Source organism: Rosa rugosa, chromosome 3, assembly GCF_958449725.1.
Source record: "Rosa rugosa chromosome 3, drRosRugo1.1, whole genome shotgun sequence".
NCBI classification, from domain to species: Eukaryota; Viridiplantae; Streptophyta; class Magnoliopsida; order Rosales; family Rosaceae; genus Rosa; species Rosa rugosa.
Window position 1 is genome coordinate 54,219,769 of NC_084822.1, and position 20,309 is coordinate 54,240,077.

The 20,309-nt window shown below is 38.5% G+C and overlaps 2 protein-coding genes, 1 long non-coding RNA gene and 1 pseudogene across 3 annotated transcripts; all 4 read left to right on the forward strand.

Annotated features, from left to right (window-relative positions):
- The first annotated feature begins 1,853 nt into the window (after positions 1–1,853).
- On the forward strand, positions 1,854–3,330 carry LOC133741395 (uncharacterized). Its single transcript, XR_009861879.1, has 4 exons — positions 1,854–2,279; positions 2,372–2,445; positions 2,560–2,620; positions 2,768–3,330. It is a non-coding gene; the product is annotated as an uncharacterized LOC133741395 (long non-coding RNA).
- A 30-nt stretch (positions 3,331–3,360) lies between these two features.
- LOC133737952 (anthocyanidin 3-O-glucosyltransferase 4-like) lies at positions 3,361–7,415 on the forward strand (annotated as a pseudogene).
- A 3,590-nt stretch (positions 7,416–11,005) lies between these two features.
- On the forward strand, positions 11,006–13,321 carry LOC133735294 (serine/arginine-rich splicing factor RSZ22). The gene is made up of 6 exons (XM_062162705.1): positions 11,006–11,134; positions 11,304–11,409; positions 11,500–11,588; positions 12,260–12,485; positions 12,642–12,767; positions 13,003–13,321. The coding sequence occupies exons 2-6, from the start codon at positions 11,321–11,323 to the stop codon at positions 13,037–13,039; spliced, it is 567 nt and encodes a 188-aa protein (XP_062018689.1). The 5' UTR covers positions 11,006–11,134; positions 11,304–11,320; the 3' UTR covers positions 13,040–13,321.
- Positions 13,322–13,459: 138 nt separating this feature from the next.
- LOC133735293 (probable cyclic nucleotide-gated ion channel 14) lies at positions 13,460–18,646 on the forward strand. Its single transcript, XM_062162704.1, has 7 exons — positions 13,460–15,448; positions 15,526–16,045; positions 16,351–16,563; positions 16,649–16,950; positions 17,077–17,188; positions 17,331–17,567; positions 17,774–18,646. The coding sequence occupies exons 1-7, from the start codon at positions 15,399–15,401 to the stop codon at positions 18,512–18,514; spliced, it is 2,175 nt and encodes a 724-aa protein (XP_062018688.1). The 5' UTR covers positions 13,460–15,398; the 3' UTR covers positions 18,515–18,646.
- Positions 18,647–20,309: the final 1,663 nt, after the last annotated feature.

A 20,309-nucleotide genomic window follows, 5' to 3' on the forward strand; every position in this document is an offset into this window, starting at 1 on the left:
CCCATGAAATTGATGGTGAGATTCAAATAGATTGGGATAGAGAAATGAGAGGGGAATCAAGGAAAACAAGATAGGAGGAAATTGAAAGGAGTGATGGATTTGGAAGGGGAAAAAAATTGAAACTAAAACGTTGGGTTTCTGTTTGTATTTACTTGCTTTATTTTGATAGAGCTTCTGGTAGTGCAACTGAAGAAGAAGAAGAAGGGGAGAGGAAGGGGGGAGACACAGAGAGAGAGGAAAAAATGTTAAGAGAAAAAAATAATAATTAAGATATGAATGGACAAAAGTGCCCTTCTAAGATTGCCAGCTGGCAAGCTCCGTAACGGAGGTAACGGCCATATGTACCAATCCTCGGTCGGGCAAAGAACTTCAGGTACCGAATTGATATTTTTTGAAGTTCAGGTACCAAAAGTTATAAGGAGGAAAAGTTCAGGTACCGTACGGACCATTTTCACTATACATAATTGTTGTCAATTTTCATAGCATATGGACCTCATCGGGCCACACCTCCCGGCCTGCTCTCTCTAATCTCTATCTATATGATTTTAATTAGAAGTGGGGGTATTGCCCATCCTACTATTTTTTTTTTATTAACCCTACATTTTAATTTCAATGATTAAAATTACTTCTCTAACCCATTTCTCTTTCTTTTTTTGAATCAATCCATCAATGATTGTATTACTAAAAGCTCAAGCCAGAATGGTCATTACATTCCCCTCCGCTACCATTCAAAGATAGACAAGAGGTTGTGGAGGTAACACATGGTACATAGTGCTACACCATTCATTAGACATCCGGTGCTCACTTATTAAAGCAAGCCTATTAACTACGATACACTAGGACATAGTAATAGGCATAGTTCAAAATAAAAACTACAGTTTCTCCGTGCCCTTTATGCTAGGGCTAGGAATTTTCTCCGAGTACAGAACACTTGAGTCATCTTCCGCTAGAATCTCTTTTGATGATGATAGGTTCTTGTTCTTCAAACCTAAGGGCCGAGGGTTCCTTTTCCAGACTGAAGAGGTCTGGCCCAAAAAGAAGTAGGCCCACAAGCAACCTAAAGCCTTGACATCCCTTTTGATCTGGACACCCACGTTAGGGCACCCTGTTGCATTCGTCGGCCGCCGGCCTCCGTAGACATCATATGCACTGCACAAAGCCACCAGCCACCGCAGTGCTGACAAGAGCGTATTTGATTTCTCTCTCGAGGACGCCCACAAACGGGCCACCCTTATCTCCGGCAGCTTCAGCAAAGTCGGCCAATACCTACCCAAAGTCACTGACACCAGTGAAGACTTCGGCGAATTCCAGGTCGTGTAAGGCGGCACCCAGGCAGTTGTAGCATCTACCCAATGGGATCTGGGTTGAGGGGCGGTCCAACTGGAGGCCGGCACAAGATTAGTGGCCTTGGTGTCGGAATGAGACAGAGATCCAGACTGATCGGAATCAGATTTTGAGCCGCCCCGACCCCTATCAAAACTGACCGGAATCATTTTGACATAGAGATCCCGGCTTTCGACCTCCACCATAGAATAAAGTTCCATGTGGACCTTCCTACAGCAACCATAGAGAGAGATTGGATGGAGACGTCTTGGTATTGAAGAGTAGCGGCCAGAGCTGCCACCATAGAACCTTTCATCGTCACAAAGTCGGCAAAGTTAGGATTACCGCAACCCAGATCGCGGCTAGAGAGAGAAAAAGGTTTCTCATTGTCTTCCAAAGAACCCATTTGTCTTTCTAGAAATATGACATATCCAATTAAAAAAAGAATTTTTTTTACAAAAATCTCTTATTTAATTTAGAGCTTTTTACCAATAACTACAAAATGATATTACTATTTACCAATTGCAGACTCCAAAACCAATAGCCCATGCGGCCAATAATTGAAACAGGCTGTCAGCCCATTTTATAGAAAAAACACTCAAATATTAAGAAAATTACGAAACATGCCACTGAGACTCACATAACCCATTTCTCCCAAAATCAGAACGGTTCCAAAATCGAAACTATCCCAAAATCCAAATCCTCCCTAAATCGATCTAGGGCTCCGACGAAGGTAAGGGACGAAGCAGCTGGCGGATCGAGGCGGCGAAGCAACCGGCGAAGGGAGGCTGCGAATCCTGCGAAGGGAGGCTGCCAATTCGGCCAAGCAAGGCTGTGAAGCAACCTGCGAAGCGAGGTTGCGAAGCCGGCGAAGTGAGGCGGCAAATCCGGCGAAGCAAAGCTGCGAGGCAACCGGCGAACCTAGGCTGCGAAGCCGGCGAAGTGAGGCTGCGAAGGTTAGCATAATGCATTAGATATTATGTGTAATGATGAATCTTATAAAAAGATGTACAAACATGATTGGGCTACTAATTTGTAATTGCTGCAGGTTATCAATTTGACTATGTATTTGATTGGACAATACTGAAGTATCCACAAATTGGCTCCAGTTCCAGAACACGAGTAAGTACTTAATTTGTTGGGGTTTTCTCTAAAGGAAAATAATATCATTTTTGTTTGTGTGTATATATCTGCATCGATAATGATCGTTATTTCATTTGAATGTCTTTCTAGCAGGCAAGTGCAAAACCAGGTTTGAACCCTGGACCTTCTGCAGAAAGAACAGAAAGGCCTTCAGGTTTGTAAGTTTAAGTTTTCAAGCAAGGCTTGAAATGCATCAGTCTTTACTTATGTAAATAGGTGTTTACAATATCTTCAATAGTTGGTCTTGGATCTGTGGTTTAGTCTTTGATTGAATTAATTTTTAATTATATGAATATTTCAGTGGGACAAGATTTTCGAGATAGATTCTCAGGTGCGGTTGAAGCATTTTCTAGAAGGAATGGTTCTGGGCATGGTTCACATGGTGATAACTCCAGACATAGATCAACTGATGATGCGCCATCATCCAAAGATGTGGTGAGTGGTGCCAACATCTTATCCAGTTTATGTTTGAGAAATTTTGAGGGTCAGTACTTTTAGCCTCATGTTGTCACAGGTTTTGGCATGGGTAAGCTATAATGACCTTGTGTTGTTTATTTGTTTTGCAATTTGGTGGAGCTGTACTGATCCTAATTTATTTGTTATTTCTGCAGGGCTCAGCAACATTTTGTTTGTAGGTCAGTAGCTATAGTATGATTGTTAGTTTTGTATTGAGGGTCAGTAGCTTTAGTTTGTGTTTATGTTAGTTTCTTATGGTTCTTTGTTCTTGCAAGTTCATGGATTAGTTGCAAATTTTGCTGCTTGTATCTTCTACTTCCTTTCATTTTTTTCTTTTCCAATTTTTATCTTGGAAAGAAATAGAAGAAACTATAGAGATTAGGCTCTAAGTTTAGTGACAGTTTTTATGTGTTTGAATGCTATGATTTTTGAAGAGAAATGATTAGAGTTGTAATCGCCAAAGCATTTTTGGGCATTTGTCATCCCTTATGCTCTGTATTGCCGATTGACTTGCAGGATGGAGCTAATGAAAGCAATGCTGAAGTGAGCAAATGCAAGAAGGCCAGACTAGTATACTACTAGGGATCAGTACACTACTGAGGGTCAGTATACTACTGGGGGTCAATATACTACTGAGGGTCAGTACTCCAGGAAATCCTGCTGGAGAAACTTCTTCACTATGAGAAGAGGTGAAATTCAATGCAACTTGTATGTGCAAGCAACAAAGCCAGAAATAAATGATATATTGTTCAAGTTTCATATTGTAATATTTATAAATAGTTTTTGGAATTATTAAATAAATGAGTTGTTTCTAAGAAAAACAAAGATGGAATATAGAAATATTATTTATTCACAATGTTACTGACATTCAGCAGTGTTAATTCACATTATCAAACTCACAAGGGCAGATTCGTAAATTACTTACCAATAGAAATAATTCAAAAAGTGAAGGAGTCTGACCGCATGGGCCATGAACAGTACCGCATGGGTCATGAACAGTACCGCATGGGAATTTAAAAAAACAGGTCTGCTAATGGTAATTTATAGACTAAAAGTGTAGGTAGTGGTAATTTGCTATTTAATTTATACCAATAAAAAAATTATAATATACTAAAGTTTCTTAATAAAATCACAATCTGATTTGCTTCCATTTTTTTAATTGTGTTATTTCAGTTTCAATGTTCATATATTTCGATCTATGTCAAAAGATTAGTAAGTTAACAATTATGAGCAATGAAGAAGAGATTTTTTGTTTTTTTTTCGTGTTTTAAACTTTCACTTTCAATGTTCTCAGAGGGATAGCAAAGATTTTTGATGAAACACTAATGATTTTTTGAATTGAATAACGAAATAACAATGAAGAGGCAACAAAAAGACAAAAAAATAGTAATAAATTCAAATTTGGGTGAAGAAGATGAAGATTAATTTTATCCAATAAGAAATTAAATAGTATTTGTATTTAATTAATTGGTTATGTATTCAAATTTTTTTTTTTTTTTGAAATGATGTATTCAATTTTCTTTACAGATTTGGATTTTAGAAAATTAGTGTACTTATTAGTCATTTTGTACTTGGGTAATATAGTTTTCAATAATTCAAATATTTGTATGGTGAACTAAGAAAATAGTAGGGTGGCAATAACCGCACTCTTTTAATTTTTATATGTTGAAATTGATGAATGAGGCAGAGACCCGATTTGGGGAAATCCATGAACTGCTCTAGGTGTGACTGACGTCTAGTTTATGGCGGCAGTAGGGAGGCATTATGAGCTTCTGATCGACTTCTCCATAGAGCTAGGGTTCTTTCTTTTAGTTTCTTTATCGAATAAAAGCTCTGTCTACTTACATGCTTGCACACTCCGTTGTCTTTGCCTAGATTACCATCCATTTTTTAGGTCTATTGAAGTCTAGTAATTATATCGTTACGTATATATACAACAGTAAAGTTTTTACTGTACTTATGTGACACTAAGTGTAGTCAAAGGATACAATAGTTTCGGGCAAATAATTTAGAGTACGCACGTCAGTGACATTATTCAAGTTTCAATCTTGCAGACTTGCAGCGTTTCAAATACTTTCTTACACTTTCCCGGCCTTAAGCTTCCCTTTGTTCTGAATACTTCAGAATTACCAGAGGTGATTCTTCAAGTAGGTGATGCAAATGACCCGTTTTCTCAGTTCTTGTTTGAGGTGAGCAAAGCTGACATTAATAGCTGGGGTTAATTGTTAATAGCTTTGAGGAGCTAGAGAGTGGTACCGTTTCATCCCTTCAGTCTTTCTATGAAAATGGAGCTAGAGCTTGGTGTTTGGGACCTTTAAATTTGTTTGGCAGAGTGGAAGGTGGCGTTGTTAACAATAATATAGGCAAAGTAGCCATCGACCAGAAAAACCAGCAGGCCTTTGTATTAATGCAGTGGCTCAATGAACAAGCTAGTGATTGTAGGCTCAGTGATTTATGACTCATTTGGAACCCAAGCTGGCTTATCAGAGAATCAACTTGATGAGGTGGTTTTGGGGTTGGAGCAGGCAGGGGTTCCATTTGTCTTGGTGGTGCGATCGACCACATGGTCTCCACCAAACGGACTAGAAGAGAAACTAAAAGGTAAGCTAAAATTGCAAGTTTTTTTACAACATCAACTCTATTAATCCAATTCAATCCAATCCAATTATCATTTTTAAAATTATTTAAGCATATTCATTCAGAGTTATTATATAAGTTGCAAGGAAGGATAAAAACTTTGCTCTTATTTATTACTATGTGTTTTAGGCCTTTAAGATGTCTTGTAAGTAATTTCATATTTGTGTTATCATTTTCGACAAACAGCTCCCTACCGATGACATGACATATAAATTAAGTATCTCCCCTACCTCTATAATTTCATCGAATCCATGTAAGTAGATATCACTTGTCGATGACATGACGTATAAATAATTAAGTATCTCTCAATCGTGCGGGGAGCCCACTCGAAGATGCACAAAAATGTTATATGTTTTTTTTTTTTTTAATCGCACGAAACATATTTGATGTGTTTGTTAATTATTCCATGTGCTTAAGAGATTCTTAATCTATTTGTCCCACTAACAAAATAATGAAATTGATAGATTCATTAACATTTTGAATTTTTGACAGAATTTAAAGTACATGGATGAAAAGTTTTAGTACTCAAAGCACATGATTTGATTTTTGTGAAGGTATTTGTAATCTCAAATCATTGAATCATGTTAATTCATTAACACTTTGAAGGTAAAAGCATTGTGTTTGGCTCCAAAACCAGTTGGCTTGCAAACTGTCTCTTTTGAGCGAGTGATTGCGCAGGCGTGCCAGCACCGCGGGGTGCAGTCGTTGGGGTAGTCCCTTGACCTGACTTCTTCTTCAAGCGCTGTGGACGAGGAGAGCACCAACCTCGTCACAGGGTTCTTCTCTAGCCTTTCGGAAAAGGACTTTTGCCTTACGGATAAGGACTTTGGTTGTGGTCTCTTGCGTTCACTGAATCGATACTTAGTATTGTAGACTAAGCAGAGCAATCACTGGGAAGTTGGGAGAAGCACGGGTTGCGCTAAAGCGTGACTTTAGCTTCGCTGGGTTGCGAGGGCGTTACCCTTGCTTCGCTGGTAGTAACGGTGGCGGTTGCGCTCGCAGTCGGCTCGCTGGGAGACTGGGACTGGAAGTACGGTCGCCGGGTTGGTCTGGTGATGCTGACAGTCGGCTCTTGGAGAGACTAGGACTGGAGCACGGTCACCGGGTTTCAACAAGGTTGAAGGTTTGCTCCGGGGAGGCTTTGTAATCGCTAGGATTGATTGATGAGAGAGAGGTCCTTTAATCTGTCCTCGAAACCTGGTATATATACCTAGGGTTTCGACCGCTCCTTGTCGTAGAAGGATTATTGACTGGAGTTTCCTAGTCAATCTCTATTACTTGATTCCAATAGGACTTCGCTCTCCTCATGGATTCCGGAATAGGCGGAGTCGTAACCCAAAACCAAGTATGTTTATTTTTGGGCCGCAGGTATCGGCCCGCTGTGCTAGATCCACTGAAGGATATTGCCAAAATTACTTTTGGGCTCAAACACATTGTTACAAAGGAATGGGTGGATCAACACCAAATACTATCACACCGAGCAGTGGGAGGGTTTATGAGTCACTGTGGTTGGAACTCAGTGATCGAAAGCATCTCCGTCGGCGTGCCCATTTTGGCCTGACCTATGTTTGACGAGCAGTGTCTCAATGCTAAGCTTCTTGTTGAAGGACTCGAGGCCGGACTTGAAATCAAAAAAGTGCCTGATCGATCAATTAGCGTTAAGAATTGAAGTCTTAAAACAGGCAATATGTGAAGGCGTGAGAGAGCTGATGTTGGGAAGCGAGAAGGGAAGGAATGCAAAGAAGAGAGCACAAGCCTTGGGAAGATTGGCTTGTCGTGCGGTTCAAGAAGGTGGTTCCTCTTATCGATCCCTAGACAAGCTTATTGACCAACTAAGGGCATCTTCTGCCCAGTAAGTTAATAGTTTCAAGAATAAGCATCTTAGAGCATATAGTATTTTGTTTTAGGGAAAAATGCACGGATAGTGTCTGGATACTTTGAGGACTGTCAAAGTGATACCTGGACTTTAAACCTTATCAATGTGATACCTGAACTTATATTTTCTTATCAACGTAGTACCTGTGTCAACTTTCATCACGGCACCGTCAATTTTGTTACACATGAGGCCGAAAATGAGGGCAAAAAAGAGTTTTTTCACTCCATCAAGATCTAAATGAATAAATTAAAAATTAAAAATAAAAACTGAATAATTTATTATATTGAAAATAAAAGATGAATAGATGTTTTTGCTTTGTTCTATATATTAACCAAGATCCCAATCCAATACGTACTCAAAAAAATAAAAATCCCAATCCAACAAGTCTGAACCTAATAATTCTTCATGTTCATCTTCTTAAACCCAGCGAAAAAGCAAAAAAAAAAACAAAAAAAAAAAATAAAAATAAAAGAAATCTCAGCAATTGTTTATGTTCTTAAACCCATTCTTGTTCATCTTCTTAAACTCAACAAAAGGTTGACCAATCTTGGGCTCTAAATCTTTGACAAGATCTCGATCTCGTTGTCTACCTCGTTGGTGGCTTCAGGCCCAGAAATCGAAGTGGGTCTGGGAATTCGACTGTGAGCTCTGGAGGGTCTCTTGATGGTAACAAGACGGCCCCGAAGTACAACTTTGAGGACATAGCCATGGCTTCCTTTGCCTAAGAGTTTCTGATAAGATAAGCCATTGGTGGCAGCCAAGAGATCAATGTAATCGAAGTGTTGGATCTTGATGGGTTTTTCATAGGATAATGGGTTCTGGGAATTGGAGACGGAGACAGCATATTCAGCTTTGCAAGAAAGGTACCTATATTCTGATATCAGAAAATATTACTTTTGAGTTGGGTTTTGAGTTGTTGGATTGAAGAAACAAAATGTATGAGAAATGTTGGGTTTCGAGTTGAGTTGTTGGGTTTTTTGTTGGTGCTTGGTGGTGGTGTTCTACAAAGTAGAGAGTAAATAAGTATAGAGAGAGAGAACCCACCTTCCAATTTTGGAATCCAAGAAGTTTGGTTTTTTGTTGGTGGTTGAGTTTTCTTTTTTGTCTGGGTTCAAGAACCATGGAAGCAAGAAATTAAAACCTTAATTACTTAATTCAAATTGAAAGATGACCTCTGAAGAACCTCTAATCGCCGCTATCATCATTTCCCAAACACTAGCCCCAATTCAATTTCAAAGAAACAAGCTTTGAAAGTCCTCGTTCAATCTCAGAGAGAAGAAGAACTGATGATGAATGAGAGAGAAGAACTGATGATGAACAAGCTTTCAAATTCATTTTTTGAGAGTTAATTAAAATTCATTTAAATTAATTATTTTATTCATATTAAATCACGGTTCAGATAAAAAAGGAATTTGAGGGCACATCAGTCATTGAGCTCTCAATTTCGACCTCAAGGTGCGTCACACGTGGTCAAATTGACCGTGTCGTGACTGAAAGTTGACATAGGTACTACGTTGACAATAAAATATAAGTCCACATATCACATTTATAATTTTTAAAATTCAAGTATCACTTTGACAGTTGTCAAAGTGTCTGGACACTGTCTGTGCATTTTTTCTTTATTTTATCCACAACTTATTTGTGCTAGCTGGTACTGGGTATTAAGAGGTGGTGTAAACGTTTAATTTGGATGCTATGTTAATGATAGAATAGCAAGACCACAAATTTTTAAAGAGTACGGTGGACAAGATTTTCAAAAATACTTTACCCATAAGTAAATTAATTAAGTCTTTAGTAAATCTCTTTCAATATGCTCAATCCTAAAAAAGTTTGAACTATTTACTTATTTTATTTATTTATTATCAGGAGTGAGGTAGCAAGCTACATCGGTTATGTTAGCGAGTTAGTACGTAACACACCCACATAGTCAGTATTTAGACTAAGGTCCACGAGGGTATCCCAGCAAAATCATACTAATTCTCCACCGTAGGCGCACGAACCTGAAAGCTTCTCAAACTTGTTGGCCATAAATTAGTGAGAGTTGAGACTTGAATGCTAGACATAGAGATTCCATGCTAGGCTGCTCGACAAACCTTACCACATCAGACGGTTCTAAAGAAGTTTGATGGGCGGTGATCGATCTGCTTATGAATGAATCACTATTTGAAACTAAGAAATTAATCATTTGCAAATAATAATAGAAAAGAAAACTAAGAAATCAATGATTTGACAATACTAACTTTTAGATCAACTTTCGATGACTACTGATGTGCATACTAATTAGGAGTGGAGAATGCGCATTTAGGCATAGTAAATGTGGAGAAAAATGCCACTACACCTACACCATACGGTTTTGGTATCAAAATTTGTTCAACTTTTAGGATTACACAAAAGAAGAACAAAAGGGAAAAAAGTAAGAGTGTGTTTGGATGAGGGAAAAAATGATGAAATTTAATTGAAAGTGAGGATTTCATAATTTCTACAAAATCATAATTTAATTGAAAGTGAGGATTTCATAATTTCTACAAAATTTACTTATTTTATTTATTTATTATCAGGAGTGAGGTAGCAAGCTACATTGGTTATGTTAGCAAGTTAGTATGTAACACACCCACATAGTCAGTATTTAGACTAAGGTCCACGAGGGTATCCCAGCAAAATCATACTAATTCTCCACCGTAGGCGCACGAACCTGAAAGCTTCTCAAACTTGTTGGCCACAAATTAGTGAGAGTTGGGACTTGAATGCTAGACATAGAGATTCCATGCTAGGCTGCTCGACAAACCTTACCACATCAGACGGTTCTAAAGAAGTTTGATGGGCGGTGATCGATCTGCTTATGAATGAATCACTATTCGAAACTAAGAAATTAATCATTGCAAATAATAATAGAAAAGAAAACTAAGAAATCAATGATTTGACAATACTAACTTTTAGATCAACTTTCGATGACTATTGATGTGCATACTAATTAGGAGTGGAGAATGCGCATTCAGGCATAGTAAATGTGGAGAAAAATGCCAGTACACCTACACCATACGGTTTTGGTATCAAAATTTGTTCAACTTTTAGGATTACACAAAAGAAGAAAAAAAGGAAAAAAAGTAAGAGTGTGTTTGAATGAGGGAAAAAATGATGAAATTTAATTGAAAGTGAGGATTTCATAATTTCTACAAGCTAATTTCCCTTGTTTGGCATTATTAGATTGGAAATTTTAAATTTCTCTGTGGAAAAAAACGAAGGAAATCATTATTTAAATTCCCCACTTCAATTTCCACCAAAATATGTGTAATTTACGAATTCATTTGCAATATTCAATTTTTATTCCCAAAATAAGGTTTTTTTCTATTTTATTTATTTATTTATTTTAAACATTCTTAATTAATTACACATTTCAAATCCTAAATAGATACAACCAAATAATAGAAATTGCAATTAATGAAATTTTAGATTGATGGAGTTAAAGATTCCATCATTTATAAATTCCTACGGATTTCATAATTTTCTCATTCAAACACACACTGTAAAAATCTAATTTCATCAAGGTTTTTGGCCTAAAATCTAAATATCCATCTCCAAGGGATCGAACGGAAAAATTAAAAATATGAGGGGCCTAGTCGACTTTGTATAAAATCCAAAACCTCAGTGACTAAAGCCAAACCGAGCAAGAGGGCTGCTAGGGTTTCTCTCTTCAAAAAGGTTCGAAAATTTCAGATCTCGCTAAATCGATTCCTCCTTTTTCAAATTGATCCATCTCAGTTTGGTTTTCTCAAATCAAAACCCTTGATTTCAAAGATTTTGTGCGAGAAAGATTTGATCTTTGCTTCGTTTTCTGTTTCTGAATAGCTTTGTGGGTTTTGATGTACAGATTTCAATCGAGGAAGAATGTCTCGCGTCTACGTTGGGAACTTGAGTTCTCGAGTTTCGGAGGGGGAGCTCGAAGATGAGTTTCGCAATTTCGGAGTTATAAGAAGGTAAAGGTGTTGGCTTTTCTTGTTTTTGTTGTTGTTGTTTGATTTAGTGTGGTGAAAGATTGTTGATTTGGTTTTATTGGTAATGGGCAGTGTGTGGGTTGCAAGGAGGCCACCGGGTTATGCTTTCGTCGACTTTGATGACAGCCGAGATGCCGAGGATGCCATTCGTGAACTAGATGGTATGTTTTTTTGAAGAACTGGGCTTTCTGTTGTATTGAATCTGGTTTTCGCCAACTAGTGTTCATATCTGTTTAACAGTTATCTTATAATGTGGGTTCCTAAATGTTGCTTTGCTGAACTTGTAGATTTGGATGAGTTTGGACTTGTAGATTCAGATTAATTAGACTATATTTGCGTATGATCAACTAGGTCAATGTGAAACAGTGAAATGTAACGTCAAGTTAGTATTTTTTAGAATTTTGAGGAAGGTAGAGCTATTATATAATCTGTAATTCACCACAATTGTGTTAACTTAGCTAAAGTGAGCGTGATTTCTTTTGAAATGCTATTATGTAATGGTATCTTCTGTAGGTCATCATCTTATCTATTCTTTTATGAGTCCATCCTATTACAAGTCACGAGCTTTTGTTGGACTTTGAATTAGCCCATTATTTGGTATTGGGATTATATTCCTTGTTTACTGCGATTGAAAGTAATTGGTTTCCTGCCTTTTACTTGAAATTTTTTTTTCACATTTATCAAGTCTGCAGAAATTAGATGCATTTTAATCTTTGTTTAGAGCTCTCTTCTCATCAGCTAGTTTATCCCATCTCTCTCAGTAAGCAAAATATAGCAGTGTTCCAAAATTGTGATATCTTGACCATCTATCAAATGTTTTGTTTTTGGACAGGCAAGAATGGCTGGAGAGTTGAGCTTTCACACAACTCTAGAGGTGGTGGTGGTGGTGGTGGTCGTGGCGGAGGAGGTCGTGGACGTTCTGGCGGTTCTGATTTGAAGTGCTACGAGTGTGGTGAGCCAGGTCATTTTGCTCGTGAATGCCGTCTGCGTGGTGGTTCTGGAAGGCGTCGTAGCCGCAGCCCACCTAGATATCGCAGAAGTCCTAGCTATGGCAGGAGGTAATGTCATATTGTTATTTGTTGTCTAGCTCAGGTGTTGTTAGATAGATGTTCAGGTGTATCTGATATTGAAAGTTGGTTTGGTGGATGCAAGTTATGTTGGATTTCATGTTCTCTCATCTAATGCCTTCTAACATAAGTTGTTGTGTGATGCAGGAGCTATAGTCCACGTGGGCGCTCTCCCCCACCCAGACGTCGCAGTTTGACACCACCCCGGGGTGGGCACAGCCGTAGCAGGTCTCCACCATACCGTGGACGGGACGAGTTGCCATATGCAAATGGGTGAGGTTCCTCCTTTCCCTGTGTGTTTTAGAAAATACTGCTGCAATATTATGAAACCCTTCTTCTATCACATGGCACTGATTATGGATGACTAGCAATGTTGATTAATATCATGATCTTATATCCTGTGCATTAGTTAATGAATACTGTGGACGTTAGAGCACCTTTTTAAATGTGTTATGTGTGATCAATATTCTTGATTTGTCTAACGGTGCTAGTTTCTGAATTGTTGCAGTAATGGCTTGAAGGATCGACGCAGAAGCAGGAGTTGAGGATTGGCATACAAGGCCCTCTGGCTTTGTTTAGAGGATATACTGGGATTAAGTGTTATGTAGTGTTCTTGGACTTCAGCACAATTCTGTTTAATTTGGGGGACGCCCACTGCCTCTGCTCTCTGGATTTGGTTAAGTTCCTTACTTTCTTATTTTGAGCTGGTTTTATTTACCTAAGCAATAGTTGTAGGCATGAGGATCTTATGAGTAAACTGGTATCATAACTTTGTTTAAGAGTGTTTGTTAGAATGCTGCTAAAAATCTCTGCTCTTTTTTTCTTTGTGTTGAGGTGTCGTCTGGTTCTTCTGCTTCATTGGTTTTGTGCTTCTGCACTTCCTTGGCCCCTGGGATTTCTTCACTGCCCTGCTCTGGGATCTTCAATTTTGATTGTTGTGGGATCCCAGCCGGCTTATCTGTAGAGCTTCAATTTTTGTGTTTCTGCACTCCCTTGGCCCTTGGATTTCTTCACTGCTCTGCTCTGCTCTGGGATCTTCAATTTTGAAACAGTTGTGGATCCCAGCCTGCTATTTGTTGAGCTTCTCCTATTTTCATTGAAACTCGTTGGTTGTGATGCGCCTTCAATCTACTACAATAGTGGCCTCTGTTTAATTTTAACTTATGAAAGGATTGAGGAGCGGCTTGTGGCAGGTACTCGTATCTGTTCTAAGAGAGATTAGGTCTACGGAAACATTGATTTAGACGTCATTAGTCTTCTACAGGAAGAACTCTGATCTTAGTAGATTGTCTATTTAGATTCATCCATCACTTCTCTTGGATCGGTTGTCGTTACATGCACACAAGTCGGCATATTCTTAGGCCTGGTGTCCTGGAATTTCAATTTGATATAAAACCTTGAAATCAATGAAGTGACTGTTTTATTTGTGAGAATAGCATGTGAAATGATCTTAAATGCTTCACTATGCCTTGTGTACTATGTTGGGCTCTAATTGTGATGAATGCCACTCACATTAGTGGATTGGGTCTCCAATGCGTTATGTTAGGTTGGTGCTCACGTCTGTGATTAGGGTTCCATTACAGCACAATTTATAGTTATGCCCCTATATAATCTTGCCAGTCTACTCCTTTCTGCCATGAGCCTTCGTTCCATCGGAAAAAACTTCGTTCCATTGAAAAAAAAAATAAAATGGAAAAAACATGGTGGGAATACATGTGCAGGGTATTGACTGAACTTTTGATAGATTGCTACCACTCAAATCTGGATATCCTCCAAGAGTGGTGGTTGAGCACTTTTGCGACCGGTAAAGAAAGGTCCACACGTTATTCAATGAATTGTTGGTTTTAGGTCGCCAAATTGTCCTGGTTGAATTTTAACCCGATAGGTCTTCAATCAACTGATTTAAGAATTTTGTGCTGTACACGCCTTCTTTCACTGCCATCGGTCACACGTATAATTATCCCACACGTCAACATCTACCCGCCGGTCGTTGTTATTCCTATTTTTATGAACAAGGTCTAACACAAAAGAGTTGAAAATGTCTTGGATATGTTAGCTTCTACTGCATTGACCTGGTATAGTTACTCTGGTTTCATCACATAGAATTGAAAGCATCGCTTGGCATGTCCTACGTGCGCGTTAAACAAACTGACGATTAAGGTAAAACCTCATGCGCAATCACTTTTGACTGCTTATAATTGACCGACAAAGTGATGTGACTCGAAGATATCACATGCATGAGGGTGACATAACGAAAGTTCCTTAGAGGGTCCGCATCACCAGTGCTTCCCCTAATATGGCCAATCAGATATTTATGGACGGTTTAATTTTGGCCGCCACCCTAGTCGGAGGGAGAACTATAGATGCCAAAGAAAACTGTCCAACATATATGAAGTTTTACTATAAGCAAGACACAGAATTGCCTAGGATTGGATTCAGATCTGGCATTGTCAAAAGTGTTTTTGGACTAGTTGACTTAGAACGGTAATGGCACTTTGGTCCCCTCCTCAACTAATTTACAGTTGGAAAAAAAGATAAATCAAAATCAAACTCTGAAGCAAATTGTTGCTAGATATCTGCCTATCTATACGCTAACAAATAAATTAAGTGTATATAATACACATCTCCCTCTCTTGTCTTTAATGGCTACACTCCACTTATTCCTTTTTATATATACATTCATGTCATTCACGTTCTCTCCCTCTCTGACTCTCTCTCAGATTCAGTGCACAACTCCCACATCGAACCGGCCTTGGATCAAGCCTGCCTCGTCTCTCTTTCGTTTTAATATATCGTATTTGTTGCTCTTGTTTTTAACCCTTTAGCTGCAAAAATGGGAAAGTCAGGAAATTGTGTTGCAATCAAAGTTGATGCATATTTGTTCATGTAGTTTGTTCTCAGAAGATGAAGGCTGCCAGAACAAGCATGGAGTTGAAGAAAGATAAGCTAGTGAGGTACTGTCTTCATTCCATGGTCTCCTATTGTCATTTATTTCCAGCTGTCTTACTGTGTTGTGTTTTCATGTTCGTAGGTTTTATAATGATGAGAAACAAGATGGTAATTTTTCCTGGGAAAAGAGTGACATTACCCAAAAACACTTAAAAGAGCCACTGTCTGGTGATAGAGCCAAGAAGACTACTAGATTTAGGGGGTTTAAGGTTTTCCCAGAGAACCATGAGCCACATCAGAAGAAAGTTCTTGATCCTGGGAGTGATATTTTCTTGAAATGGAACAGGATTTTTCTCATATCTTGCTTAGTAGCATTGTTCGTTGATCCACTGTTTTTCTACCTTCCTTCAGTACATAATGATGACAGTTCATCTTGTATGGCAACTGATTTGAACTTGGGAATTGTTGTGACATGTTTTCGTACTCTTGCCGACATGCTCTATCTGCTTCATATTTTCATCAAGTTGAGGACAGCTTATATATCACCAAAAACTAGAGTTTTTGGGAGGGGTGAACTTGTTATGGATCCCAAAAAGATTGCTAGAAGGTATCTGAGATCAGATTTCTTCGTAGATCTTATAGCTACACTGCCTCTCCCTCAGGTATGCCATCATCATCATCATAAACATACTTTTGCTCAATTAGTATACTGGTCTAGAGTGATTCATCTACAATGTACTATTCATTGGCATTTTGATTTGTGAATTTGGCTTACTGAACATGATTAGATAAGTTTAGTCAAATTAAGTCATACAAGTGCATGCTAGCCCTTTCTGTTTAACAAGAAACTGTAGGATATTTTTAGTGCCATTTGGACTTTACTGCACTATTGACTAGTATTTTTTCTGCATTTTTTTTTTCAGTTTCACAATTGTAGAAATGTCACTACTTTTATTCTGTTTGGCAGATTGTCATATGGTTCATCATACCTGCAGTTAAAAGCTCCAGTTCTGGCCATACCCATAATGCCCTTGTGCTGATTGTTCTGCTCCAATATGTTCCTAGATTGTATCTCATATTCCCACTAAGTTCTCAGATCATCAAAGCCACTGGTGTGGTCACAAAGACAGCTTGGGCCGGGGCTGCGTATAATCTCATACTCTACATGTTAGCTAGTCATGTATGTAGTTTCCTTTATTTAACATTAATTCAATTTTACCACCCTTCAAGAGTCAACAACATTGATTATGTTCCTGTTCTTGTAGGTCTTAGGTGCTTCATGGTACCTATTATCAATCGAACGGTATGCAACTTGCTGGAAGTCTCAATGCAGAAAAGAAGTTGACCCCATCAAGTGTTTTCTCAGCTACTTGGATTGTGGTTCTTTGAACAATGATGGACGCCTGCAGTGGATAAACAGTACTCATGTGTTTAGTAACTGCAACCCGGAGAACTCCATTGGTTTCAATTATGGCATATTTGAGAATGCACTGACCAACAATGTAGTCTCCTCCTCGTTTCTAGAGAAGTACTTGTATTGTCTTTGGTGGGGATTACAGAACTTGAGGTATGACCGTATGACCAAGACTATGCTTCACTGTAACGGGAATATGTATTTGCAATTTGATCAATATTAATGAATGTCTTGTTCTGTTTATGTTTTTCTCATACAATCTGTTTCAATATATCTCAGCTCCTATGGTCAGACTTTGACTACAAGCACATATATCGGTGAAACTTCTTTTGCTATACTCATTGCTATTTTGGGTCTGGTTCTGTTTGCACACTTAATTGGAAATATGCAGGTATGTTACCTTGTTTATGATCAAAACATCATATTGTGTTTTCTGACAAAGAAAAAAAAAATGCTGTAACTTCTTCCACTTCAGTAACAAGGTTTCTTCTTTTCTTCATTCTGATATTTTAGACACATTCTATTTTGTGCAGACCTACTTGCAATCTCTCACCGTGAGACTTGAGGAATGGAGGCTCAGGCGGCGAGACACAGAGGAGTGGATGAGACATAGGCAACTCCCTCAAGATCTGCAAGAACGTGTTAGGAGATTTGTGCAGTACAAGTGGCTTGCAACTCGAGGAGTTGATGAAGAATCCATCTTATGCGCCTTGCCTACAGATCTCCGTCGAGACATCCAACGTCATCTATGTTTAGACCTTGTTCGACGTGTAAGTGACTTCCTTGGTATTCTAATCCAGTGCTATAAGTCTTCCCCAAACCATGTTCTGATGACATATATGTAGTCCATTTTCCTGATTATGGTTAGCATAAGATTGTGCTATCATTTAGTTACTCTTAACGTGATGCATATTGCTAGTCTTCTTGTTCCAATGATGATGAGTAATGCTTTTCACTTCCACTATGTCATTTGCAGGTCCCATTTTTCTCACAGATGGATGGTCAGCTACTTGATGCCATATGCGAGCGTTTGGTATCCTCCTTGAGTACTCAAGGCACCTACATTGTTCGTGAAGGTGACCCCGTCACCGAGATGTTATTCATTATCCGAGGAAAGTTAGAGAGCTCGACAACAAATGGAGGTCGGACAGGTTTCTTCAACTCAATTACTTTGAGACCTGGTGATTTTTGTGGCGAAGAATTGCTTGCTTGGGCATTGCTTCCCAAATCTACTCTCAACTTGCCTTCTTCTACAAGAACTGTTAGATCACTTGATGAAGTAGAGGCCTTTGCACTTAGAGCAGAAGATCTCAAGTTTGTTGCTAATCAGTTCCGACGACTTCATAGCAAGAAGTTGCAACACACATTCCGATTCTACTCTTACCACTGGAGAACTTGGGCTGCATGTTTCATTCAGGTTGCGTGGCGTCGATTCAAGAAGAGATTGTTGGCAAAGAACCTTAGCATGGTTGAGTCATTTTCATATAACTGTGACAACCAAGAGGATGATGAGGCCGAACAAGAAAAGGAGGAGTACTCTAGGAGTAATGCAGCTTCAAATGCTTCACAAGCGAGACAGAATTTGGGGGTCACCATTCTGGCTTCGAGGTTTGCTGCAAACACGAGAAGAGGAGCTCAGAAAATGAAGGATGTTCAGTTGCCCAAGCTGCAAAAGCCTGAAGAGCCAGACTTCTCAGTAGAGCCAGAAGATGACTAGTAACTACTTCATTACTATGTACAGATTCATAAACTTCTTTTTAACGCCTATAGGAAATTACAAGAACATGGGTCAGGTACCCAGGTACATTTGGATTAACCGGAAGTATAGATGTTTCATATTTGCCACCTACTTGTTCTTGTTGACTGAACATAAATGTCCCTATGTCCATCCTCTGTTTAATCTTCCCAGAATCTGTTTATTAAAGAACTACAGTTTTTTTGTTGTTGAGAAAATAGATAACTTCATTACTTATCCATGGCCAGAAGGCACGTACATCAGATGCTGTCTCATACAAAAAAAAACTAAATTGCACAAGCCGCCAAGTAAAAGACAGGTGACCCTCACTGTTAACACATACGCTCACTTATTGAGTCTAAACAACAAGAAATCAAGTCCTCACTACTAACCTCTCTTTGAAAAGTAAACCTAGTCGCCTAGAGGCCTCAATTGGTGTATAACTAGAGTAAACTAAGAAGAAAGTAATAGAAGACCCAATTTCAAGTGGTAGGCAAGAGACCAGGAAAGCCTAAAAAGGCTTTCCTTTGCCCTTATCTCTAGGGCTAGAAACTGAACCTCCAATTGCAGTTACTGGGCCGTTGGCTCTTGTTCTTACTTCCGGCGGTCTACCCGTCTTCTTCTTCAGAGTGACAAGAGGCACATCATTGTCATCCTCGATCAAAGGTTTGCCTCGATCAAAGCTTCAAATGCTACGCAAGTGAGACAAAATTTGGGGGTCACCATTGTCGCTTCCTGGTGTGCTGCCAAGACGAGAAGAGGGCAACTGCCAAAGCCTGAAGAGCCAGACTTCTCAGTATAGCCAGAAGATGACTAGTAACTACTTCATTACTATGTACAAATTCATAAACTTATGTTTAACGCCTACAAGAAATTACAAGAACATGGGTCAGGTAACCAGGTACATTTTAGTTGAAAGCATAGTTGTTTCATTACTTCATATTCGACACCTACGTTTTCTTTTTGACTGAACATAAATGTCCATCCTGTGTTTAATCAAACTTCCCATAATCTGTTTATTGTAGAATACTTTTCCATGAAGAACTACATTATAGTACAAAATCTCTCCATGAAAAAAGGGCATCTTTGAAAGTCTCAAGACCGTTGTGTACGAGTTTCAAGAAGTATTTAAGAGGCCCGACGATACTGAAAACACCAGAAATACTTCCTTTTTATTTTATCAAGTTAAAAATTAAAATTTAGAGAACACATTTTTCCAACGACAAGTCTTGTTGTTGCCAAAAGTGGATCTACCAATTTTCTTTTTTCTTTTTTCTTTTTCTTTAACAATTTTTTTTTAAAATATGTAAAAGTAATACATTATTGGGCTCGACATAACCAACTCAAATGAACTATAGCAAAACATTGGCTGTCGAAATTGAGTTTTGACACGGTTCAATGAATAGCGCCACTTCGAGAAAAAATTGTTTATTATAATACACAATTTTCATTAAAAACGGTATCTTCAAAATTCTTTAGACCGGTTTGCACGGATTTAGAGAAGTATTCAAGAATTCCAATAAAACCGAAATGAGCCCTTACAACACTTAAATGAACTATTTGACATATAGTCACATAGTATTTTTTTTTTTTTTTTTTTTGGGGTCAAAAAATAGTCATGTAGTATAAATTGATGAATACTACTTGATGCTGTGCAAAAGGGTTGAAATATGTGTCTTGTCAAATCAAATCTTTCCTTTAAGAAGGTAGTGATATTCCATTACAAAACTTTTAATGCACTGGGCCTTTAGATAGGCCTCGGTTTGTCAACGAAATG